The 27640-nt window shown below is 42.0% G+C and overlaps 1 protein-coding gene across 3 annotated transcripts in view; it reads left to right on the plus strand.

The window, feature by feature from the left end:
• Positions 1-16776: 16776 nt before the first annotated feature.
• IL12RB2 (interleukin 12 receptor subunit beta 2) overlaps positions 16777-27640 on the plus strand; it is a gene marked incomplete at its 5' end in the record, with an annotated part of 73163 nt that continues 62299 nt past the window's right edge. For all 3 annotated transcript variants that reach the window (XM_082614909.1, XM_082614910.1, XM_082614911.1), the window contains 4 exons: positions 16777-16852; positions 18586-18873; positions 25809-25923; positions 26831-27015. In XM_082614909.1, coding sequence (XP_082471035.1) covers positions 16777-16852; positions 18586-18873; positions 25809-25923; positions 26831-27015 — 664 coding nt within the window. The remainder of the gene's footprint in view (positions 16853-18585; positions 18874-25808; positions 25924-26830; positions 27016-27640) is intronic.

A 27640-nucleotide genomic window follows, 5' to 3' on the forward strand; every position in this document is an offset into this window, starting at 1 on the left:
GTGTACACAGAACATTCTCCAGGATAGATCACATCTTGCATCACAAATCAAGCCTCAGAAAATTGAAGAAAACTGAAATCATATCAAGCATCTTTTCTGACCATAACGCTATGAGATTGGAAATCAATTACAGGAAAAAAAACTGTAAAAGACACAAATACATGGAGGCTAAATAGTGTGCTACTAAATAACCAAGAGATCACTGAAGAAATCAAAAAAGAAAAAAATATATACACAGAAACAAATGACAACAAAAACACAATGACCCAAAACCTATGGGACGCAGCAAAAGCAGTTCTAAAGAGGGAAGTATAGCAATTCAATCTCACCTCAAGAAACAAGAAAAATCTCAAATAAACAATCTAACCCTACACTTAAAACAACTAGAGAAAGAAAAAGAAAGAAAACCCAAAGTCAGTAGAAGGAAAGAAATCATAAGGATCAGAGCTGCAATAAATGAAATAGAAATGAAGAAAACAATAGCAAAGATCAATAAAACTAAAAGCTGGTTCTTTGAGAAGATAAGCAAAATTGATAAACCCTTAGCCAGACTCATCAAGAAAAAAAAAAGGGAGAGGACGCAAATCAATAAAATTAAAAATGAAAAAGGAGAAATCACAACTGACACCTCAGAAATACACAGGATTATAAGAGACTACTACAAACAACTATATGCCAATAAAATAGACAACCACAAAGAAATGGGCAAATTCTTGGGAAGGTACAATTTTCTAAGACTGGGCCAGGAAGAATTAGAAAATATAAACAGACCTATTAAAGTAATGAAATTGAAACTGTAATTAAAAATCTGCCAACAAACAACAGTCCAGGACCAGATGGTTTCACAGGCGAATTCTATCAAACATTTAGAGAAGAGCTAACATGGATCCATCTCAAACTCTTCCAAAAAATTGTAGAGGGAGAAACACTTCCAAATTCATTCTATGAAGCCACCATCACCCTGATACCAAAATCAGAAAAAGATATCACAAAAAAAGAAAATTATAGAATATCACTGATAAACATAGATGCAAAAATCCTGAACAAAATACTAGTGAACAGAATCCAACAGCATATTAAAAGGATCATACACCATGATCAAGTGGGATATATCCCAGGGATGCCAGGATTCTTCAATATATGCAAATCAATCAATGTGATACATCACATTAACAAATTAAGGAATAAAAACCATATGATCATCTCAATAGATGCAGAAAAAGCTTTTGACAAAATTCAACACCCATTTATGATAAAACCCCTCCAGAAAATGGAGTGGCATAGAGGGGACCTACCTCAACATAATAAAGGCCATATATGACAAACCAACAGCAAGCATCATACTCAATGGTGAAAAACTGAAAGCATTTCCACTAAGATCAGGAACAAGACAAGGATATCCACTCTCGCCACTCTTATTCAACATAGTTTTGGAAGTCCTAGCCATGGCAATCAGAGAAGAAAAAGAAATAGAAGGAATACAAATTGGAAAACAAGAAGTAAACCTGTCACTGTTTGCAGATGACATGATACTATACATAGAGAATCCTAAAGATGCCACCAGAAAACTACTAGAACTAATCAATGAATTTGGTAAGGTTGCAGGATACAAAATTAATGCATAGAAATCTCTGGCATTCCTATACACCAACAACAAAAAATCAGAAAGAGAAATTAAGGAAACAATCCCATTTACCATCGCAAGAAAAAGAATGAAATACCTAGGAATAAACCTGCCTAAGGAGGAGAAAGGCTTGTACTCAGAAAACTATAAAACACTCATGAAAGAAATCAAAGATGTCATAAACAGATGGAGAAATACACCATGTTCCTGGATTGGAAGAATCAATATTGTGAAAATGACTCTACTACCCAAAGCAATCTACAGATTCAATGCAATCCCTCTCAAACTACCAATGGCATTCTTCACTGAATTAGAACAAAAAATTGTGCAATTCGTTTGGAAACACAAAAGACCCGAAAGCCAAAGCAATCTTGAGAAAGAAAAATGGAGCTGGAAGAATCAGGCTCCCTGACTTCAAACTATACCACAAAGCTACAGTAATCAAGACAGTATGGTACTGGCACAAAAACAGAAATATAGATCAATGGTACAGGATAGAATGCCCAGAGATAAACCCATGCACATATGGTCACCTAATTTATGACAAAGGAGGCAAGAATATACAACAGAGAAAAGACACTTCTTCAATAAGTGGTGCTGGAAAAACTGGACAGCTACATGTAAAAGAATGAAATTAGAACACTACCTAACACCATACACAAAAATAAACTCAAAATGGATTAAAGACCTAAATGTAAGACTAGACACTGTAAAATTCTTAGAGGAAAACACAGGAAAAACATCTTTGACATAAACCACAGCAAGATCTGTTTTGACCCACCTCCTAGAGTAACAGAAATAAAAACAAAAATAAACAAATGGGACTTAAAAGCTGTTGCATGGCAAAAACCATAAACAAGATGAAAAGAGAACGCTCACAATGGGAGAAACTATTTGCAAATGAAACAACGGACAAAGGATTAATCTCCAAAATATACAAACAGCTCATGGAGCTCAATATCAAAAAACAAACAATCCAATTAAAAAATGGGCAGAAAACCTAAATAGACACTTTACCAAGGAAGACATACAGATGGCCAAGAGGCACATGAAAAGATGCTCAACATGACTAATTATTAGGGAAATGCAAATCAAAACTACAATGAGGCATCACTTCACGCCAGTCAGAATGGCCATTATAAAAAAATCTAGAATCAATAAATGTTGGAAAGGGTGTTGTGAAAAGGGAACCCTCCTGCACTGTTGGTGCGAATGTAAATTGATACAACCACTATGGAAAACAGTATGGAGGTTCCTTAAAAAACAAAAAGTAGAACTACCATATGACCCAGTAATCCCACTACTGGGTATATACCCTGAGAAAACCACAATCCAAAAAGAGTCATGTACCACAATGTTCACTGCAGCACTATTTACAATAGCCAGGATATGGAAGCAACCTAAGTGTCCATCGACAGATGAATGGATAAAGATGTGGCACATACATACAATGGAATATTACTCAGCCATAAAAAGAAACAAAATTGAGTTATTTGTAGTGAGGTGGGTGGACCTGGAGTCTGTCATGCAGAGTGAAGTAAGTCAGAAAGAGAAAAACAAATACCATTTGCTAACGCATATATATGGAATCTAAAAAAAAAAAATGTACTAATGAACCTAGTTGCAGGGGAGGAATAAAGATGTAGACACAGAGAATGGACTTGAGGACATGGGGTGGGAATGGGAAGCCTTGGCGAAATGAGAGTAGCATGGACATATATACACTACCAAATGTAAAATAGTTAGCTAGTGGGAAGCGGCAGCATAGCACAGGGAGATCAGCTCCATGCTTTGAGATGACCTAGAGGGGTGGGATAGGGAGGATGGGAGGGAGGCTCAAGAGGGAGGGGATATGGGGACATACATATAGATATGGCTGATTCACTTTGGTGTACAATAGAAACTAACACAGTATTGTGAAGCAATTATACTCCAATAACGATCTATTAAAAAAAAATTGGGAGGTGTCTTATGCTTACTGCCCAAACAGTATGGTGATGGAGTTGGCTCTGCACATACTCAGCAAGCCTGGACTGGTTTCAGTGGGAGGGAAGAACATCCCAGAGGTAACAGTGGGACATTCTTTTAAGAAATGTGGCTTTATTAATACTCATATCACTGAAGATGATATTGAGTGAAACAAAAAAGTGATCAGGAATGTTGCAGACTGAACGCGAATGTATCTAAAGAATATTTTAACCAAATTTATTTTGCTTCTATTTTCCTTTTTCTTTTCGAATAAACAAGACTGATAGTAAACACATATGTCTAATAAATCTAAAAGGGATATTTTTTAAAACATAAAAATTTTAGGGGCTTCCCTGGTGGTGCAGTGGTTAAGAATCTGCCTGCCAGCGCAGGGAACACGGGTTCGAGCCCTGGTCCGGGAAGATTCCACATGCCGTGGAGTAGCTGGGCCCATGCGCCACAACTACTGAGCCTGCGCTCTAGAGCCTGTGGGCCACAACTACTGAAGCTCACGTGCCACAACCACTGAAGCCCGCGTGCCTAGAGCCGGTGCTCCTCAACAAGAGAAGCCACCGCAATGTTAAGCCCACGCACCGCAACGAAGAGTAGCCCCCGCTCACGGCAACCAGAGAAAAGCCTTCATGCAGCTACAAATACCCAACGCAGCCAAAATAAATAAATAAAATAAATAAATAAATTTTAGAAAAATAAATAAAAATTTCAATTAAAAATATTCTAAGTGACAAGAAAGCATTATGTCATAAGTTTATAAGACAGTTCTTTTTATTTCTCACTAGTGTGTAAAAAATAGTACGGGGCTTCCCTGGTGGTGCAGTGGTTGAGAGTCCGCCTGCTGATGCAGGGGACGCGGGTTCGTGCCCCGGTCCGGGAAGATCCCACATGCTGCGGAGTGGCTGGGCCCGTGAGCCATGGCCACTGGGCCTGCGCGTCCGGAGCCTGTGCTCTGCAACGGGAGACGCCACAACAGTGAGAGGCCCGCGTACCGCAAAAAAAAAAAAAAAAAAAAAATAGTACGTCTTAGAGTTGAATTCCTAGCGTCAATGAAATATTGTCATAAGTAAAAGCACCGCTGTCATCCCCTCTGCATTTTGGACAGTTTTCCCTCTTCCCTCAGAATCCCACTTATAACACATGGAACATGGGACCATTTAGAGTCAGGGTCATGCCACCTATTAAATGTGAATTCTTTCTTACTTTTTAGTTACAAACACAAATGAAAGTTCTAGTATTTTCTTCTCACACCCAGTCTTACACACAGCCCGCTTTGGTGACCGCAGCACTAGGGTGTGGTAAGTGCTGGGCAAGCACAGAGGAAGAACATCTCTGAGGAAATTTCTCTACAGAGTGTCAACGAAGTGCCGCTTCCCCGTGGCTGTGAAAGGCGAGAACATGATTCGGCCGTGCTTTTCATACCCTGGTGCTTAATTCACCTCACCACCCTGGCTGAGGAGCGAGGCTTTCCTACCCGCCTTGTATAGAAGGGGAACCCGACGGGTGCCGCGGTAATTACCTTGCTCCGGGCGGCATGGGCACAGCCCGCCAGCGGCGGAACCGGACCCTGGCCGGCCCGCTTCGACAGCTGACAGTGCAGCCTCTTTCCCTCCGCCGACGGCCACGGCCACGACTACCTCCTCGGCCCGGGCGCCGCCCGACGCACGTCCGCGCGCGCCCCGGCGCCGCCGGAGCGCCCACCCTGGGGCCACCGGCGGGGCGGGCACGAGCACCGGGACGCCCGGAGCGCACACTGGCTGCGCGGCACGTGCGTCCCGCAGCGCCCGGGCCATTAGCTCCGCGCCGCCCCGCAGCGGGCCCGCGGGCTGGAGACGCGCGGTGAGTGGCCAGGGGATAGGTGGGGCGCGGACGCTTGGGACCCCCGGCTTTCGTGCCTCGCTTCTCCCGGGGAGGGGGGTTTGGGGGCGGCCTCTGCTCATCTGGGCCCTCACCGTGGGCGGGACGTTCGCTTGAGGCTGCCGGGTCGCGGTTGGCCAGATGGAGCGGAGGGGCGCTCAGATTGAGCTTCCAAGGCGCTCGCAGAACGGTGGGAACGTGAGGAGGGGAGGGCTGGCGTCTGGAAACGGCAGCGGGCACCCATCAGGGGCCAGTCTGGGTCCAGGCCCACGGGCGTGACTCGCGGCTCGGAAGTGGATCTTTTGTGAATAAGATATGGAGGAGTCTTACTTAGTCTTGCATGGGGGTGAATTGTCCCTTTCTCCGCAGCACTTTCCTGGGGCCTCTGTAAATGCAGAGTCCCCACCTATCTAGTCACTGGCAGAATGTTCTGGGGCGAGCCGCCTGGCCAGTCTCTTTTCTCATCTGTGAAATGTCTCTTTAGAGAGGCTCTTTTCACCTGGTTGAGGGGCAGTAAATACAAACATTGGAGGAGATTAAGTATCCCTGCGATTAGATCCAGGTTTTACGAATAGCAATCCAAATGCATACAAAAAGTTTTTTCCTGGTATCTCTAAAGAACAAGGCAAAACTCCGAATGTCTGTTACAATCCCCTACGAGTATATCCTGTGTGGATAAAAGCCTTCGTTGAGCACCTACTATGGACTTGGCCCTTGGGTATCACTGTTATCCTCTATAATTCTTTAAAAACCCAGTGAACTGGTTATAAGTATTCCCGTTTTACAGATGTGGAAACTTTCACACTTTCACAGAGATAGTGAGTTACAGGTTTTTGGCTCCAGACTCTGTGCTCCTTGCCTTTGCACCTCTGACTCAAAACATTATATCCACCTCCACTTGGGCAAACAAACATTAGATTCTGGTTCCCATTAACAAGGAATGGTGCAGTGCCCTGTTTCTCTGTCCAGCATATAACTGAAAGGACCTTAGTGGCTGAGAGCTGATACTCTTTCCCTCCATTTTAATGTGAAATTCTCAATTCATTACTGTCACTTTCTTGGGCACAAAAGGCTCTAAAAGAGTTTGCAGCATTCTTTTATCATGTTTCATGTTTCTTGACTGTCATGATGTTTACATAAATTCCCTAATTTTGGCAAGCTTTGAATCTTTCTTACATTAGAATGAGTTCTAGTGTGGAAAAAATTCTAAAGCAGATGTGAGATTTTTATGGGAGAAGAATCCTATAAATACAGTAGATGTTGTACATCATTTCTTTTTTTTTAAAATTTTTATTTATTTATTTATTTATTTATTGGCTGTGTTGGGTCTTCATTTCTGTGCGAGGGCTTTCTCCAGTTGCGGCGAGCGGGGCCCACTCTTCATCGCGGTGCACGGGCCTCTCACTGTCACGGCCTCTCATGTTGCGGAGCACAGGCTCCAGATGCGCAGGCTCAGTAGTTATGGCTCACGGGCTTAGTTGCTCCGCGGCATGTGGGATCTTCCCAGACCAGGGCTCGAACCCGTGTCCCCTGCATTGGCAGGCAGATTCTTAACCACTGCGCCACCAGGGAAGCCCCTGTACATCATTTCTTAATTGTGGACTTTTTTTTTAAATTGTACCTGCTTTGTTCTTTGGCCAATTATTTGTCATCTTTGCAATTATACTCACAGCACTGCTCTCAACTTCTGCATGTACATTTGTGCAGGCTAATCTGGAAAGAAAGCCAAATCCCAAAGAAGCTTTGTCCAATTTCCTTTGTTCTTGGAACATTGTGGTGCTCTTTGCTAATGGTAACAATGTGTTTTTAAAGTATAAATATGTATTGAACATCTGTTATGTTCAAGACATTGTGCTGGTCATTGCAATATAAAGAAACGTAAGTCTCAGTTCCTGTCCTCAAAAAAGTTAAAACTGTTTAGAAGACAATAATTATGAGAACACTTAGTATGTCATAAATTATAAGCGGCATGAAGTCACCTTTTATGAAGGAGGTATGGGATCTAGTTTTAATCAAATTAATTCTTCAATGATGAGCCAGATGAATGGGCCAAGAGAGAGGTCAAAAAGCAAGGCTGTCTAGCTTAATTCTAACAATGTCCTTGATAAGTAAATGATATTATCTTTTTTCTTTTAATAATAATAATGGATGATAGTATTTATTGAGCTCTTTCTATATACCAGGCACTTTGCTAAGAGCTTCTCATTTAACTCCCACAATAATCCCGTGAGTTTGGTGCTATTTTTATTTTTATTTTACAGTTGAGGAAACTCAAGCATGGAAGGTAGTTCTAATTTATCTAATTCTGAATTTGCTTCTGGTTTTTCTGTATTATCGTGATCAACTTGCAGATCTCTCCACCTGCAGAATAGAGATACCAATAGTTACTTTATTTAGTAGAAGACCAAATGTTAACAACTCAGTCAACATGCTCTGCATTGTGATAAATTGCTAAGTAAATGCCTATAAAAGATTATTAAGATTAGAATCTTAATTTACATCCCTTTTGCAGTAATATGCAGAAGAAAAGGAAAATATTAAGTAAAACATCAGGCAGAGGTGCTGAGACATGGGATTATTAGTGTCGAGATTTCAGTTGAATTTTTAGTTTATAGAAGAAACCTTGAGGAATATTGTAACATGGTGATCACTAGTCTTTGTCCGCCCCCCCTAGACCCAGGGTGCCTCCAATTATATTAAGATAGCTGTGAAATTCTGAGAAAACTCTTAAAACAAAGTAATTGTAATGTGCTTTAATATTTTTAATGCCTTATAGCACTAAGAAAAGACTCAGGGGTTGAAGCTACAAAACTTGCCAGGATTTTACAATACTCAAGACTCAAGGATAAACCTGTCACTCCCATGCCATTGTCCACGAATAGAGACTTCAAGGTTAAATGTGTCAAAGGAGAGACCTTTCCAATAAACTAAGGAAGAAAAGTTAGTGAAAGAGATCTAATTTTCTCAATAAATGTGGATTGCCTTTTTTTTTTTTTTTTGCAGTACGTGGGCCTCTCATTGTTGTGGCCTCTCCTGTTGCGGAGCACAGGCTCCGGATGCACAGGCTCAGCGGCCATGGCTCACGGGCCCAGCCGCTCCGCGGCATGTGGGATCTTCCCAGACTGGGGCACGAACCCGTGTCCCCTGCATCAGCAGGCGGACTCTCAACCACTGTGCCACCAGGGAAGCCCTGGATTGCCATTTTTCAGAGTTACTTGTGATGATGACACAGGTAGAAGTGGAGAAACCAGGATGACACCTGGCCCCAGGATGATCCTCTGGCCCTAAATACCAGGCTCTTTCCAGTATATCATCCTTTTCAGTAAAAGATGGCTTATTTTATTTATAGCTATTGAAGGATACAGAGAGTGAAAATAGAGAAGATTGGATTGTTGAAACTTAATTGAACAAGTGCCATGAAAATTGTAGCCTTGCGAAGGTAATCGAAGAAAGAAAAAACATAGCAAATAACACCAACTGATCTGAAAGTACCTTGTTTCTTCAAGACTCCATCCACATCTTATTTCTTCTTTCTTTATTTCCTGTTTATTGCTCTATTGTAGGAATGCTTGTTCAATTTATAAGACAGTTCACAGTACACATGATTCTGGGGTTGGGGCCTGATAAGATTCCCTAATGCATTTTAAATGTAATTTGTTTACACACAACATTTCAGGAGCCCATATATTATGTCCAGGGTGATATATCTGAATTGGAAATAGAGACGAATAGGTCTGACAGAACATTCCAGAAAAACAGGAAAGAAGGGGAAAAAGCATAAAGGGATCTTTGTTAAGAAAAATGATAAAGAAGTCATAAAGCGGGAAAGGAGAAAACACCCTAAAATTAAAAAAAAGAGAGAGAGGGACCCAAACTTCAGAAGTCTCCTGAATTCAAGCAAGAGAAGAAAGTTCCTGTAAATGGGTAAAATTAGGACTACAAATGCTAACCAGTGAGATGAGACAAGGTTCAAGAGAGCCTCAGCAGCTGCATAAGAAAGGAAAACAGGTGCGTCCAATTCAGCTTATGTAATGGGGGTTGGAACTGTTGGCTAGAAAGAAGAAAAAGCAGAAGGGGTTGATATGATTACTTTCCTTCCCCTTTAAGCCATCTGACATGACATTATGAAGGGGGTGATTTAATGATCTGAGGCTGGCAGGCCAGGGTTTGTCCGTGTTATGGCTTGTTAGATTTTTCAACAAATGGTAGACTCAGAAGTAAAAAGGAGATGATGCTTTGGTCAGGAAACTCTTCTTTTTCATGACATAGCCAATGGAAAGGTATAGGGAAGAGAAGGTTGGCTCCAGTGGCTGAGTTGCAAGTTAGCTACTTGGTGGACTTGATTTTCCTCTTCCATCTTCAGAGTGGAATAGATCATTAGAGATGGTTACATATTGTATGTACACTGGGTTTTATTGTTTGACCTTCTTTTGAGGGAGGTGGGTGATTCAACCTTCTGAAAACTAAAGCATTAGTCATTGTAAGTGCTTTACTAGATGGGTATCATAAAGATTGCATGTAATGTACATCAAACATGCTAAAAGATCAACAAACTGTAGCATTAGTATTAAGGGCGGTGTTAATATTAGTGTTATTTCTAGTTTTATGCTGCTACTGTTGCAACTGATCAGAAGCAATCCTACCTGCTAGAAGTAATCTTGGATTAGAAATTGGGACACCTCCATTCTGATCTGGATTCTGCTATTAATGTGACCTTTGGACCTTTGGCAAGTCCCTTGTTTTCTCTAGGGCTCAGTTTGTCTATAAAATGAGGAATGTAGAATACATGATCTCCAAAGTGTTGTGTCTATACTGATCTGCCACCAGCAAGATATGTCTGTCAGTAGCTTTGCTGGCAGAAGAGAATGATTTTGTACCCTGCCTCATTGAGTCAACTGGGTAATTAACAGCATGTATTTATAAGGCAGACAGCCTTAATGCACATTCAGAACAATCACTTGGTTGTTCTCTGGTGGCCCAGACTCAAATGTCAGCTTTTGGGAGGGGAAAGGAGCAATAGGGCATGGTAATTATTGGCTAACCTTTGAGGTTCCTTCCTCCTCTGAGTTATTAAATTCTTTGATAGCCAGGGTTAAGACTGCCTAACATATGACATTTTACCTAGTCTAACAAAACATACAATTCCAATATGTTGAAAGTCGTAAACGATTTAGAAAAGAGATACAAAAGCTGGACCCAGAAGGGAAAATGGGAGCTAGCCTCAGTGGAGTGCCTACCCTGTGCTAGGTATTCTCATGGGTCCATGACACTGGCATATTCATCCTCCCAGTAACTTTGTCTAGGTAGGTATTCCTGTACTCATTGCATGAATGAGGAAACGGCACCCTGACAGTTAACAGCACACAGTAGAACTGAGATTCACTAGCCTTTTTCTTTTCCACAATACCATGCTGCCCCTTGAGCTTACTATGGTGCTACAGAAGAAAAGTGATGTGGAAGTAGGAAGAGTTCTAGCCTACATGAAATTACCACCTGTGGTAAGGGTTTTTCCTAGCCTAGTCAAATATGATTTTAGCTGCTTATTTTGTGCTTCTTGGAGCAGTGGGGAAAGAGAGGCTCACTGAGGGGGAATTGTCTCTGCCCTCCTGCCAGTTGCTTTATTTCTGGCTGGTCCCCGCCCCCCTCATTGAGATGTTGTTTTCACTGTCTGGAAATTGTCACCACTTGAGTGATGAGTCAGTGACATAGCACACTCTTTGATTTTCTGATTCAAGACAGAGTTGTAGTTTTAATATTGACCCTCCAGGCAGGCTGTATGAAGGATGTTTACAGTTGATAGGAGGTTTCATTTTATTGGAAGATACCTCATTTACTTGAAGGTCTTTGGGGTTCTGAGTTTCTTATAAATGAAGCAGCTATTTTACCTGGTCATTCAGAGAAACTGAGCATGTTTGTGTTTGAATCAATGTACTATATAAACTCAAATTTATCCTCTATTTTGTCTATTTCATATATAGGTGTGTGTATATATATCTATCATATATACATATTTCACATATATACATTTTTTAATTCTTATAATAACCAAGTAATGTTTTACTATTGAATATTTTACTATTTGGAGAATGTTATCGCTTCATAAGTTGCAAGGCACATTGAAAGGTACCCTGTAGATACCCTTTGCAGTTAAGAAGCAGAAACCTATTTAATCCCTATATATCTGTTCATTCAGTTATCTTCTAATTCAATCCATAATTTCCTTTATGCCAGAATATTCCAAGGCTTAATGAAAACTAACGAATTTTAAACTAAACTAAGATAGCTACAATTAAAAAAAGACTTATTAATGATGTCGAACACCATGTAGCAGAATGAGATTTAATGTACTTTTAATGTAGTGTAGTTATATTAAACTAAACCAGAAGTAAAAAACAGAAAAACCATTTAAGTTTCATGCAGTTCAGCACATGCCTTTTATGTGCCACAGATTGTGGCCTCTGCCTATGAGGTACTTGCAGGCTAATGGAGGAGACAAGCAGATACTGAAAGAAATTAGTCCTATTTAATACAGCAGGTGCTAAGCTAGGAGGATGCCAGGATGCTATGAAGATACTAGTAGGAGGCTTCAATCTACCTGAAGACATCAAATAGGCTAAGATCTGGCTACTTCTTTCCACCTCTACTGCTATCACTGTGGTCCACATCACCATCATTTCCTACCTGGGCCTCCCCAGTTGCTTCCTAACTGGTCTGCCTGCTTCTACTCCAGCCTCCGTACACAGAACCAAGACTAGTTTTTCTGTTTGTTTGCTTTTGTATTTGTGTGTGTGTTTAATGTAATTCATATCTTGTGATACCCTAGTTAAAACCCAATTAAATAAATAAATAAAACCTCTAATGATATACCAATGGTTTCCCATAGATTGGAGAGTAAAATCCAGGCTCCCTTCCACGGCAAACAAGCCCATGGTAGGTCTGGCTCCTACCTTCTTCTCAAATTTCATTTCATACCATTCTCCCCAGAGTCACTTTCCCCAGCTACCCTGACCTTATTTCTATGCCTCAACCACAGCAAGCTTTTTCCTTTGCCTCCAGGCTTTGCACTCAACATTTATTCTGTCAGGAAAGGTCTTTTTGAGTCTTCGTCTGGCCTGTGCCAATCTCAGCTCAAGTTTCACCTCCTAGAAACACCTTTATTGACTGGCTTCTCTCCTCCCCGGGTTCTCTCTCCCCTTAGCCTCTCTTATTCTTTCGTCATTATCTGAAGGTATCTGTTTGTTATTTATTTGTCTTTTGTCTACCTTCTCCAGAATGTTGGTTCCATGAGACCTAAAACCTTGTCTGTCTTTTTCTCCACTCTCTCCCAAGTCCTTGGCACATAGCAATGGCTAAATACATATTTGTTGAATAAATGACTGAATAGAAGGTGCCTGAGCTGAGTTGGGATGGATGAGTAAGACTTAGCCAATCTGGGGCTTCCCTGGTGGCACAGTAGTTAAGAATCCGCCTGCCAGTTCAGGGGACATGGGTTCAAGCCCTGGTCTGGGAAGATCCCACATGCCACGGAGCAACTAAGCCTGTGCGCCACAACTACTGAGCCTGCGCTCTAGAGCCCGCGTACCTAGAGCCCGTGCTCTGCAACAGGAGAAGCCACCGCAGTGAGAAGCCCGCGCACCAGAGCAAAGAGTAGTCCCTGCTCGCCTCAACTAGAGAAAAGCCCGGGTGCAGCAACAAAGACCCAACACAGCCAAAAATAAATTAAATAAATTTTTTAAAAAAATTCACTTAAAAAAAAAAAAAGACTTAGCCTGTCTAAGAACAGTGGAAAGGTAAGGGAATAGCATGAACAAAGACACAGAAGCATGTACTGACATGGGATGTGCAGCTCAGTGTTACTAGACAATAGTGTCAACAGTGGTGGATGTGGCTGGTAATGAAGACAGGAATTAGCTCACAGAAGCCATTGTGTGCCATGACCTGGGCCTTCATGATTTAGAGAGAGCGAAACTGTCGGATTTCTATTTGGATCAGTGTTTCTCAAACATTTTAAACCAAGACCCAGAGAATACATTTTACAGTATCTGTGAGCTGAGGATCATCTCCAGATTTCAGAGGCACCACTTCTCTTGGCCCATAACCCCCTCCCTCCATCTTCAAAGGCAGCAGCACAGTCCTCGCTCTACAGCTGTCTGACCGGCCCTTCTGCCTCCCTCACCCACTTTTAGGGACTCGCATAATTAGATCGGGCCCATGTGGGTGTCCAGGATAATCGCCTCCCCTCAAGGTCCCTAACTTTAGTCACATCTCCAAAGTCCCTTTGTCGTGCAACATAATATATTCACAGGTTCTGGGGATTAGGGCATGGACATCTTTGGTGGGCCATCATGCTGCCTACCACAGGGACGTTTATAGGGAATTTTCTATAGCCCCTCCATCCCTCCTTCCCTTCTCTCATTCAGTAAAGACTTATTGAGTACTCTTTCCCAATGCCAAGTGCTCGCATACGGCAGTGAGCAAGACAGTCAATGTTCCTACTCTCATGGTGGCTTAAATTCTAGCACAAAGATAGATGACAAATAAGACAATCAAATAAGTAAACAAGATAGTTACAGATTGTATCGTGAAGTAAATAAGGTGATGAGTAGAAAGGAGATGGCCAAGACCACTTTGGCTGAGTGGTCAGGGAGGGGCTCTCTGAGGAAGTGACACATGATCTGAGGTCTGAAAGATGTAAGCTAGTCAGCCACTAAGAGCCAGGGGAAGAGGATTCTAGCAGAGGAAATGAAAAGCGCAGAGTCCCCAGAGCAGCAAGGGGCATGTCTTGTTCAAGGAACAGTCTGAAGGCCAGTGTGAATGAAGCAGAGCTGGCAAGGCAAAAACGTAGAGCAAATGATGGTGGCAAGATAGGAGACATGAAGCCATGCAGTGGCTGAGAGATTCATGTATGGTAAGGACTTGGGATTTTTTTTCTAACAGCAATGGGGACCTGTTGATGGGTTTTAAACAGAGGTGATATGAAGCAGGTAACATAATCCGATTTATGTTTTGTTTTTGGATTTTTTTGCGGTACGCGGGCCTCTCACTGTTGTGGCCTCTCCCGTTGCGGAGCACAGGCTCCAGACGCGCAGGCTCAGTGGCCATGGCTCACGGGCCCAGCCGCTCCACGGCATGTGGGATCTTCCCAGACCAGGGCACGAACCCGTGTGCCCTGCATCAGCAGGCGGACTCTCAACCACTGCGCCACCAGGGAAGCCCTGGTTTATGTTTTTAAAAGGTAGTCAGCTATGTGAAAATGACTTAGAAAGGGGCAAAGATGGATGGAGAGGCGCATTAAGGAGCTACTGCAGTCATCTAGGGGAGAGAGGACAGTGGTTTGGACTGGGGTGAGGATGGTAGAAATGGAGAGAAGGGGACTGATCTGTCATGTATTCAGGAGATAAAACTGACAGGACTTAGTGATGGTTTGGCTGTGGGGCATGAGAGAGAGGGTGGAATCGAGGATGACGTCTAGGTTTTTGAGCAATTCAGGGGATAAAAATGTTATTCACGGAGGTAGAAAAGGCTGGAGGAAGAACCAGTTTGGAGAAGGGAGACCAAAAATTCAACTTGAACATGTTACTATTGAGCATCCTCTTAGATGTCCAAGAAGTGATGCCAAGGAGACATACGTAGGAGACTAGAGCTCAGAGCAATGTCTGAGTTGAAGATAAGCATCAGAGAGTCTTTAGCATACAGATGGCATCTAGAGCCAGATGACCAGAGAAGATTCCTCGGGAGAGAGTAGAAATAGAGACAAAAATGTCTTGAGTACGCTGAGGTCCTCCAAGACTTAACAGTCAGGAGGAGGAGGAAGAGCCACCAGCAAAGACTATTGAAAAGATGCTGATATTATCTGGGGGCTTCCCTGAGTGATGATTGGGTTAGAGCAGAGGAGTCAAAAGAGCAAGTGGGGCTTCCCTGGTGACTCAGTGGTTGAGCGTCCGCCTGCCGATGCAGGGGACACGGGTTCCTGCCCCGGTCCGGGAAGATCCTACATGCCGCGGAGCGGCTGGGCCCGGGAGCCATGGCCACTGAGCCTGCGCGTCCGGAGCCTGGGCTCCGCAACGGGAGAGGCCACAACAGTGAGAGGCCCGCGTACCGCAAAAAAAAAAAAAAAAAGAGCAAGTGGACACTTTCTAGAAGCCCACTAGGGCAGGACTGTTGTATCTCTAGCACTTAACATGGTGCCTGGCAGATGAAAGGTAGCCATCACTGTTGACTGAATAAGTGATTTTTTCTGAGGCTCTCCAGCATGTTCTGGCCCATTTCTAGGTATGGGAATACGAGGTGAACATTTGCATTGGCTGGTTGCCAGTGGCCCAACATCACACAGCTTTTCAGCCTGCTTCATGAATTTCTGGCCCACCTTTAATAGAATTTAGGGATTTGCTAAAGCCATTCCTTAAGTTTAAACTTGGAAACAAACAGAAATCACCAGCTTGTATTTTTCAAATCATTCAAGATAAAAATACTCAGTAAAATAAATAAATAATGAATAAACAAGCAAACAAACCAAATTGAACTTCTATAGAAAACCCAAACAGCCCCCTAAGAACCCTTGGAATTCTTTTCTTACTGCCAAAGAGATCAATCTTTTACTAAATTCTTGGTGGGGGGGGGGCGGGGTGTGTGTGGTTATGAGCCACTTTTTAATCTCCTGTTACTTCCAGAGGCACATAACTAGATCAGAAATTCTCACTACTGGCGCCTCCCTGGCGGCCCAGTGGCTAAGACTTCGCCTTCCAAAGCAGGGGGTGTGGGTTCCATCTCTGGTCAGGGAGCTAAGATCTCACATGCCTTGCGGCCAAGAAACCAAAACATAAAACAGAAGCAATATTGTAACAAATTCAGTAAAAGACTTTAAATTTTAAAAATTAAAAAGAAAGAAAGAAATTCTCACTACTCTTGGAATTTAATACTACTGCGTTTGACTATGATGATGCAGCCCTGTTTGGAAGAAAAAAGTTTTGTGTGAGACTGAAGCTCAGAAGGTTAAGTAACTTGCCCAATAGTCTCAAAGTATTTAAACCAGTTCTAAAGGACTCCAGAGGCTAGATCTCTTCCCCCACCCTTTGCTGACCCCAAGAAGCTTAAATGACACGGGGGTTAGAGGTGGCTAAGATTTTCAGTTTACTAGTTTTAAAGGTAAACTTCATTAAAAAAAAAAAATCTTAACAATGTGAAGAAAATTAAAAGGGCATTTTAAGCCCTCTGAATAGTATTGGTTCTGGTATTTTCTGAATGTATTTAACATGAATGAATTTGTCTTCTTTTACAAGGAAAAATACAGAGGTGTATTCCAGAGTTGACTGTTCATGGCACATACAGTTAACGGGTGCTCATTGGCACTTATTTTTATCATCATGTGGCTGTTAGTTAAAGCAAAAATAGGTAAGATATTTCTGCAATCTAATCTGTGGAGGGATGTTTGGTTTAAATTCTCAGTTATAGATGAAATATGCCTTTGTGGTAAATGTTCTGGTAGTTGGTCTTTTGTAGTCAATCTTCTGTCAAGTTTAAGTGGATAAGTCTGGTTCTATGTCTGTTACTAATATGTATTTTATTTCATTAATACTAATGATTAAGAGTCCAATGATATCTTTTCCTCTTAACAAAATGACTAGGTATCAAGCTAGGCATCATGAATGAATGTTTTACATTATAGTGCATTTTAACAGAGGGTATTCATGGATGGATTCAGCTCTGCTAAAAAAATAATGGCTGGCATTTTCTTCGCTGTTCTTATTGGCATCTTATTTTTTACTTTCTGGCCCATTAGGATCAAAGAAACAGAAAACAAAAATATAAGTAAGATAAGAGAGAGAAAGAGACAGTTCTGAAAATAAAAATAGAAACTTTTCAGAATTCAGTATTTCCTTTATTTGATTTGAATAACTTTTTTACCAATTTGTTTATGATAGTTGATCCAAGCAATCTGATAATTACCAAAAAAGGCTTTCAGTGGAGGCTTTATATCACATCTAAAAATTCAAGGTGAGTCTATAATTCTGAGGTTTTTTTTCTTTTTTTCATCAGCAGTACTGAGTACTACCCAAAACTGCTAATTTCTGATTAGTTGTCGTATTTACATATACAAAACCTCTTGGAGAGTAAGAGTGACCTCTCTTTAAGAGTTTATTGTGGGACCTGGCATATAGAAAATAATATGGAGAACTCTTTTTAAAAGAAGAACACATTCATGTGATTTTGTATTAGCTGTATTGGACAATGGTTCATGCTACCTAGGGTCTTACATCTTGAAGGAATATCATGGTAAGACCTAATTTCCATCCTTGATGCAAACTACACATACAGAGCCCCTAAATATTTTCTCTTTGTTATAAAATAATAGATTATACATACTTTATACCTCTAATATAGCAAGAGAGGGAATTATTCCCAAATCTTCCCTTTAACATTTGTAATAGCCTTTTAAACATTTCTAATAGCTTGTTAATCATTTTGGTATGAGTATTGAAGTAAGTGTTATAAATCATAAATGGGGATGGAAACAAATGTGATTTATTCTGGGAAGTAATTTTTAGTAGTCTGGTGAATAATTTGCATATAAGAGAGATTGGTTTTTCCTAGAACTGTGGTCCTAAATGTTCTTCCAACACTATTTTCTCACCACTTTCATATTTATAGTTCTGGTTATAGTATTACTGTTTTGAGAAGGATTTTTTTTTGTTTTTTGTTTTTTGTTTTTGCGGTACGCGGGCCTCTCACTGTTGTGGCCTCTCCCGTTGCGGAGCACAGGCTCCGGACGCGCAGGCTCAGCGGCCATGGCTCACGGGCCCAGCCGCTCTGCAGCAAGTGGGATCCTCCCGGACCGGGGCATGAACCTGTGTCCCCTGCATCGGCAGGCGGACTCAACCACATGCGCCACCAGGGAAGCCCAAGGATGTATATTTTAATTCAAATACAGTTAGACTTTAATACGGTTGCCTTCTCTCCTCATTGTGCTTCACCAATACAGCCAGAGCAATGAAACTTAGGTATATTTCCATCATTTGACAGGGTTAGTTTTATCCAGCTTTGGGGAATTACACAAACCCTCCATCTTGCAGTGGGTTTCTTATATGCCATCTTATGTCTTTTGTGTGATGTGTGTCTTATTGCAGATGTGTGCAAGAGAGGGGATGTGACTGTGCAGCCTTCCCATGTAATTTCACTTGGGTCAGCTGTCAACATTTCGTGCTCTTTGAAGACCAAACAAGGCTGCTTGCAATTCTCCAGTTTTAACAAGTTAATCCTCTACAAGTTTGACAGAAGAATCTATTTTCAGCATGGTCACTCCCTCAGCTCGCAAGTCACAGGTCTTCCCCTGGGTACAACCTTGTTTGTCTGCAAACTGGCCTGTAGCAGTAATGACGAGATTCGAGTATGTGGGGCAGAGATCTCCGTTGGTGGTGAGCATTCCATCCTGAGTTCCTAAAAATTGGTGATCTTCTGGTATTTGTCATGATTAAGCAGAAATCCTAGTAGAAGACAGTGTTCTTTCTTCTCCCACCACAAGGATATATTTAATCTTTTTTTAATATAAATTTATTTATTTATGGCTGCATTGGGTCTTTGTTGCTGCGTGCAGGTTTTGTCTAGTTGTGGCGAGCGGGGGCTACTCTTTGTTGCGATGTGCGGGCTTCTCATTGCGGTGGCTACTCTTGTTGTGGAGCACAGGCTCTAGGCACGTGGGCTCCAGTAATTGTGGCACATGGGCTCAGTAGTTGTGGCACACGGGCTTAGTTGCTCCGCGGCATGTGGGATCTTCCCGGACCAGGGCTCGAAACTGTGTCCCCTGCATTGGCAGGCAGATTCTTAACCACTGTGCCACCAGGGAAGTCCCAGATATGTTTAATCTTGATAGTAACATGAGCACCTCAATGTAAGAAGTCCAGAAATCAATAGAACTGGAACCACATTTAGTAAGTCTCCTCTTCCTTCTCCTCTTCTCTCTTTTCCACCCCTCTCCTCCCCTCTCTCTTTCTCTCCTCTTTTTGGCCATTAAGACCATTTACCTATTGCCCTTGGGCTCCAATGGCAGGAAAATGGCTCTCCACAGCTGAGTCTTCATGCCTCCTTACTTATGAGAATTGTTCAAAGCCACTGCCCCCTAAAAAGAAGAGAGATGTCTCTTTTGACTTATGCAGCCCAGGCGGATACCCAAGGCTGAGCACTTTTCCTCTCTCTGACTTAATGCACAAAAAATCGTTCTTCCATCCACCTCACTCCTGACCGCTGGTTATCAGACTTAGCAGAGGTTAAGAGAGAACTATCATCATACTTAGTATCTTTTCCTGGGTTTTCTAGAAAACTGCCTGAGACAAAACTGACGTGCTAAGACTTCATGGGGGGAGAGGAGTTGTACAGTTCTAGAGAAGCAGGAGCGAGGGAGTGAACTAGGAAAGGAGCAGAGCAAACACGAGGGGGTTAAGTTACTGAGCTGGCCTCGGCATCAACAGAAGATACAGCTGATTTCCTGGTCACTAGCGACATCCCCAGAAAGAACCTATAGAAATAGAGTGGCACGTGAAAGAATTAGCAGTCTGCCATCGGTCCAAGTTCACCCACAGAGCACCAACTCCCCCCCCCCTCCACTGCTGGCTTGCACTGTGGGTCCCTCCACGCAGCCGTGGGGAGTAAGAACTAAGATGTCAGAGTTGGCGTCTGCAGCCTGAGCCACAGTGCACAGGGTGAGCCAACGGCACACCTTCCTGCAGCCTTAGAGGCCCAGCCCAACAAGCCAGTGTGCATACATAGGCCCTGAGCGATCCCACGGCACTCTGTGCCTCTGTGGATCCAGGGAAGCTCCGAAGGGGTGGGTGGGAGGCATAAGAAGAGTGGGAGGAATTGCTGCAGTAGGCTGACTGACCAAGATGCAAGGACAGGGTCCCTCTCATGAAGAGAGTGATATAGAGCTCAATGAGACTCTTCAGGATAGAAAGAGTCTCTTTCCCTCTTCTAGGGAAGAGGCTTCCATCCTCTTCTCTGTGACCTATAAGGAGGTGGTCGGTACCAGGAGGTCTTCCTGGAGGTCAACCACAAGCATTGAGCAGGACACCAAGCAAACGTCGAAGCAAATCAGCTGTGGGTACGGAGGCATAAACTAGGTCCTGTGCTCCTCTTCCAGATCAGGGGCTCCTGTTCACACCACTTATGGGTCATGTACTCTCAGCTCTGATAGCTTGTGGTGTAGGAAAAGGTGCCCTGGCTTTGAATCTCAACACTGCCACTAGCAGTGGACTCTTAGACATTTTCAATTCTCTGATCCTCAGTTTCTCCATCTGTGTGATGAAGATACTAACACCTACCTCATAAGATGGTTGTAGTGATTAGATGACACCTTGTATGCAAAGTGCTTAATCTAGTACCGGTCACATAGGAGGCACTTAAGTGATAAGCGCTAGGGTTGCAGTTCCATCGGTTTTACTCTTTTCTTCGTGTGTGCAGCATGCTGAGCGCTGAGCATGTTTCGCTTGAAAGGAAGTATAAGCATTGGTTATAGACAAAATGAAATTTTTTTCTTAAAAACACCATTAGTCCTCACCTCCCTTGTCCTCAGAACACCTGAATGTTTCATCCAGGTAATTCACCATCTTACAGACCAACATACCATATTGGTATCAGACATTCTCAGCCCTGTGATGTCAGCTCCAGGTGTCCACAGTGCTGCAGGTGTTTTCTTCTTTTTTAGGGGGCTAACAATGGCCTTGAAAGTCAGTATCTTTGCAGATGTCCTTAAGCCATTCCATTCCATTTCCTATCTTTGCTCAGGTGCATGAGAGTGATGCAACCCCTTTTCATCTGTTTACTTTTCCATCCAGAGGTTGTGGATGCATCTGTGACAGTTTGCAGCATCAGGAGATCTAGGGAGATGGTGAGGAGTATCTGCCCCAGTGCAGCTCAGTTGGGCAACGCTGCTGGAATGTTGCTTGTGCAACGTGCTCAGGTGGTAACCACACTATCAAATGGCTGTTCTTTGAACAAGTTTATCACCTTTGAGGTGAAGAACTGACTGGAAGCAACACATTTTTCTGAGTATAGCTAGTCATTCCAAGAAAAGATACAATGAATGTTGGTTACACCCAGTGTAGTAAGCTTAAACCTATCTAGTGAGGGAGTGAGCAGCCCATTTTCTTTTTTGTGATAAGCAGTAGCCCATAGTGCCATTGCATACTCTGAGTGGGCCTGTCATAAAGTTGACTGGTTCTTCAGAACTGGGAATGGGTAAATGGCCTTTAAGCCTTCTCTTTCTGGCCCCTTCCTGGGCTTGTGCTGCTCTGCTGCCCGGAGCTCATCCAAATTGTGCGGTAACTAAACAACCAGTGCTCTACCTAACCTCAGAGGATTGGGCCACAAACTATTTGGACAATCAAGGAAATAAAGGAAAGACAATAGATCCTTGCTTAGTTGTTTTCAATATATGTTTAGCTGTTGATATTTCTGAAAGCTGTTTTTCTAAGACCTTTTATTTCACATAGTAAGTAGGGCTTTTAAAAATAATAAGCATAATATGCATAACAATTCATTACATGGTAAACCATTTTAATTTTCAGAGACTTTGATTTCTGACCTTTCCTTAGCATCGGCTATTATATATTTGTATTGAAGAGAATCACATCTGGTTTCTCCTGGGACAGACAGTCTCTGCCCAAACCAAGTCCTGGGCTGAAGTAGACACCTTGATTTCATGGTCCAGGGAACTCACACTGAGAAAGTTGACTTGATTTGTGGGTAAGAGCTGTGGTCTTTAAAGTGAGATGCTCTGCAAACTTTTAGGAGTAAAGGTGAGGGTGAGTAACTTTTTCATTAAGCAAAAGTGCCAGGTACTTTATCTCATTTGGTCATCAAAAGACTGTATGAAGCGTTAGGGTAATGATGCTGGTTTGAACACATGCATTTACTTTCATTCCTTGTGAAATAAAGCCAAGATGCAGTAAAAAAAAAAAGTTTTCTAGAGGCACAAACCCTAAAGGACAAAAGAAATGGGAGGGGAGACACAGCAACAAAGTTTTGGAAGCTGGAAAACAGGTGGGCCAGCGATAACTGGCTTAACCTACAGCTGGCAGTGAGAAACTTCAAGATGCAACCTGATTTAATGCAGAAGCTCCCACCCCAGACAGACAGAAATTGGTGATACCATATACTGCTGGGAGTGAGGGTAACAGTGGGGATAAAAATGGGAGACTTTAATTGAAAAAATCTATTTAAAAAACAGATTCTCAGATTCCCTTCCCAATTTCATGTACCCAGTTACTTGCTGCTTTTCTACACTGGCATAGCCCTGGAGACCTGGTATCAGAGGGCCACTGAGCTAGTTTCAGCCCATTCAGTTGAGATTGGTAGTACGTGCTGAAAAACAGAAGGATGAAAAGGACGTTGGCATATAGCTCCCTTCAGACCTGTACCCTCCTCCTGGCAGATTAGAAAATCCTTTTCTGGAAATCAGACCAGGCTAAGAGGAAATGTCTAAAATTATTTGCAATAGAGGTTCCTAAGAAACCCTAGTCAGATCACCCTGGAGTGACACCCAGAGTCAACAAATGTCCCTCAACTGACATACCCGCAGAGCTCCAATCTATAATGTAGCATTCCCCCTCCTATATATGAGTAAAAATACAAGGATCCGGGAATTCCCTGGTGACCCAGTGGTTAGGACTCAGTGCTTTCACTGCCAAGGGCCTGGGTTCAGTCCCTGGTTGGGGAACTAAGATCCCACAAGCCACACAGGGTGGCCAAAAAAAAAAAAAAAAAAAGTAAAACAAAACAAAACAAAACAAAAACAAGAATCTGAGGAAAATGCCTAACATGGAGAACAGAAACCAAAACAAACGTGGAACAAAGCATCGAAGCAAAGTGGAAGAAACAGATGTATTCAGGGAGAAGAAATGTTAAGAAACAAAATCTAACCTTGATACACTTAGGAATTAACAGCAAATATTGCATGTAGAACAAAAATAGGATGCTATAAAAAGGAAATATTCAGAGAATAAAAAACATCCCCCCCCAAAAAATAAGTGCAAATGAAAAACTCAATAGGAGGGAAGAAATGTAAACTGAGGAGGTTTTTTTCCTCATATTAGAGCAAAAGGATCAAGAGTTTTAAAATATAGGAGATAAAATACAAAATTAGAGAAGAAAGTCCAACCTATGAAACTAGGGATTTTTAGAAAGAAAAAACAGATAAGAATTATCAGAGAAATAATTCTAAAATGTTTCCCAAAATAAAAACTACAAGTTCCCAGAAGTTATGAACTCTTTGAGAATCCATAAGAATGAAAGAAAAGAGACCCCATTAAGCACAGACTATACTCAGCCAAAGTATCAGTCAAGTGTGAGGGTAGAATAATGACATTTTTAGCCATGTTCAAAGTATTTCCTCTCCTGCAACCTTTCCCAGGGAACTACTGGAGGATATACTCCACCAACACAAGTAATTAAATCAAGAAAGAAGAAAGCATTGGATCTAAGAAACAGGAGATCCAACACAGGGAAAAAAAGAGAAGGAATTTCCAGGACACTGAGAGCTGGCAGTTCCACAAAGATAGCTGTGTACAGGCATAGAGGCAAACCCATCTTACTGGAAAGTTCACAAGGCTCCAGGAAACTGGTCTCCAAGCAGATGAAACTAGTAGAATTCTCAGTGCTTCTGAGTATGTTGAACAGTGATTCAGATAATTGACTTGAAAGTTTGGAATTATATTAATAATAAGGAAATTAAACAAATGGAAAAACAAGAAAATGACTACCTCCAAGATAAACAAGAAGTTGTACATAAAATGAAAAGTTAACATAGGGGCTTCCCTGGTGGCGCAGTGGTTGAGAGTCCACCTGCCGATGCAGGGGACACGGGTTCGTGACCCGGTCCGGGAAGATCCCACATGCCGTGGAGCGGCTGGGCCCGTGAGCCATGGCCGCTGAGCCTGCGCGTCCGGAGCCTGTGCTCCGCAACGGGAGAGGCCACAACAGTGAGAGGCCCGCGTACCACAAAAAAAAAAAAGAAAAGTTAACATAGCATTAGTCATAAGTGGTTGTATATACAGATGTATAAAGTATACATATAAATGTATACATGTATATATGTATATATATATATATATATATATACACATATGAGTCCATTATCCGAGGAAAAGAAAGAGTTTATTATTCCATTAAACAAAACTCTATGAGCTACATATTGTTATACTCACTTTATAGATGAAGAAACTGAAGCTCTGAGAAGCTCATCTGGGCAAGATCACACAGTGGGTAGTTACTGTCCCCAGATCTATGGTGTGTGCTAAGGACAAAAAAAGCTTTTATTCCATCAATTACAGCTTTTTTTTTTTTTCTGAGCAGACAGTGTCTAGGGCTTTGGTGGTACCCTTGTTTTATCTCACCCAAAGGAAGCCTCTGTCTACATCTGGGTCTCAGTATTAGGGTAGAATGAGATGACCCAGTAACAGAGTATTTTATCTTATCTCCATTAAATCTGAGAAACTCCTAGCTTTGAGTTCTGTCTTTGACTATAAAATGGCTTCATTTAAAAATACACACCTTATGATAGAAGGGACCATGCCTGCCTTGTTCACCTTTGCATTTCCACAGCTAACACTGCCTAGCCCATGGAAGGTTCTCAATGTCTGTGTACATAAAGAATTAATTTATACATGTTCATTAAGTGCTCCAAATGATGCTGCAGAAATTAGATTTATGTGGTACAGCCCAGGAAGACATGACTAAGGGCCAGTGGGTAAAAGTGCCTTGGCAACAAATCTCAGGTCAATGGAGAAAGAAAGCCCCTCAGTTTTAAATGTTTCTAATATTTGAATGGGCTTCATTCTAAAAAAGTAAACTCATCATCACCTGGGGTAATGGAGCTAGCACTGGATGTTCACCTGTCAGGGTGAACAGTAAAATATGGTGGTGAAAGGCTTGGATTCAAGTCAGCCACTCCTGGGCTGGAGACCTGATTCTGCCACTTCATCGTTTTGTAATCTTGGGCAAGATACTTCATCTCTAAGTCTTAGTTTCTTCTTTGATAAAATGAGGATAATAATAGTAGGTACTTGATGTAGCTGCTATGATTTCCAATTGAGAAAAACCACACATAAAACACTGAGCATAGGACTTGGCATATAATAATTGTTTGATCCATATTCACTATTATTGCCACTGTTATTAGAAGAAATTCATGCCTAGGAGGCAAATTTGAACTTCATGGGATCTGAAATAGCTCCCAGCTCCTCTGGGTATAGGAGACATAGGGGAAGTATTGTTATCTTGTTGGCAAATAATAACAATGTAACTGAAGTATCACCTGTGTGCTATTTAAAATAGGTGGTTTTGTTATTTATTTTTAAAGTTGTTCCAGAACAGCCTCAAAACTTATCTTGTATACAGAAGGGAGAACGTGGGACCGTCGGCTGCACCTGGGATAGAGGACAAGACACCCACCTGTATACTGCCTATACTTTACAGTGAGTGAGACTTTATTTTTGCAGCTTTTTTGGTAGGTCTTCGCTTAGATGACATTTGGAAGTATCGAACAGTTCTAGTTTCACCAGAGAGAAGAAGCAATAAACACCTCTAGATAATTAGATACTTTAAAAAAAATTCTAGTGTTCATCAAGTAAAACTGGTTTATTCATCTAAAGTGTGACTAACTCAGAATTCTCTTCAGGGCATCCAAGGCCCACGTTGTAGACGTTCTTCCCTGCTCTATAGGATTAAACTGGCTGCATTATATCCCTTCCCTTTTCTGCAGTTGTGGACTCTTAGGGTCATGGTATAGACTCTTAGAGTCTATAAATAGACTCTTTTTTTGTGGTAGCTTTCCATTAGCCTTGGAGGAGTTTCTTTTTAAAGCACCTTTACCTGACCTGAGAGTTCACAAAAAGAAAGAGTCTGGGAGATTCTTTTCCTTGGAGTTGATTCTGTAATCCTCTCCAAAGATCCTGCTCATAGCACTATGCCTAAGTGAGTAGTAGATAAGGAAAAGGCAGTGGGGCTCAGGGTTCTGGTCTGTACTAGCATCTGGCATTTCTGTGCAGTAAATGCCAATGTGGCCATGGATCCTTTGGATGATTGGATCTGTCCTAAGGAGCTAAGATGTCAGCCAGGGTTTTGGGAATTCAGAGAGTGTGGAGATGATTACTCATCCATACGAATGTCAAAAAGTCTCAGTCCTACCAAAAAAAGAGACGGGTGAAGTATGTTCCTATTTATGACCACAGAATACAAATATTCCCATTGTGTATCCCCTAGTAGTAAAACTGACCTTAAAAATCTGAGGAATTTTAAATATATGAACATTTTGTTCCTTTGTGCTAAGAAGGCAACAGCACATAAAGTATCTTGCTAAACACAATTGTCTTTCATTTACAGGTTAAATGGACCAAAAAATTTAACTTGGCAGAAACAATGTAATGATCCCTATTGTGATCATTTGGACCTTGGAATTAACTTACCCCCTGAATCACCTGAATCTAGTTACACAGCCAAGGTTACTGCTATCAATAGTCTTGGGAGTGCTTCTTCATTTCCATCCTCATTCACATTGTTGGACATAGGTATATATTATTTCACTTTTTGTAGGTGTCGATCTTTAGCACATGAATATTATTTTTAAAATCACTTGAATGTTCTATGTGTGATTGTTTCAAAAGGGACAGTGGTTCATCGAAAGTGGCCAGTAGGCATAGGCAAAGGATAAATGTTTCTTTGATGCAAGCAAAAGGATGTATGTCTCTAGAGCTATAGAGAGACGTTCAAAATGGGATATTGAACATTATTCTCTCTGTTGGAGAAATAAGAGCCCCCTGGCCTCAAATCCTATGAAGGCACTGGCTGCCAGTGATATCATCTGACTGAGGCAAGGGTCATGTGAGGTTATTCAGGTGTCTTTTCACCCCCATGGCTACTCCATTGTTCTGAGATAGGCTGCATGTGGGCCTGCAGGGCTAGAGCAGCCAGGTGCCACCTATAAAGAAAGTGTATCATTGTACCAATCCATCTTCCTCAGAGAATACCTACCTCCACCCCTTTCATCAGCTTGGGAGCTGGAGTGAGCCAGTCCCAGCACATTTCTGAGCAAATGTAATTGGCTGGCCCAGTTGAATCAGAGGCCAATCCCAGGCATTCCCAAGGTCTGAACATCCCATGTAGGACTGGGCTTCAGGCCTGAAGGCCTATGTC

Source organism: Mesoplodon mirus (genome assembly GCF_964341445.2).
Source record: "Mesoplodon mirus genome assembly, chromosome: 3".
NCBI lineage: Eukaryota > Metazoa > Chordata > Mammalia > Artiodactyla > Ziphiidae > Mesoplodon > Mesoplodon mirus.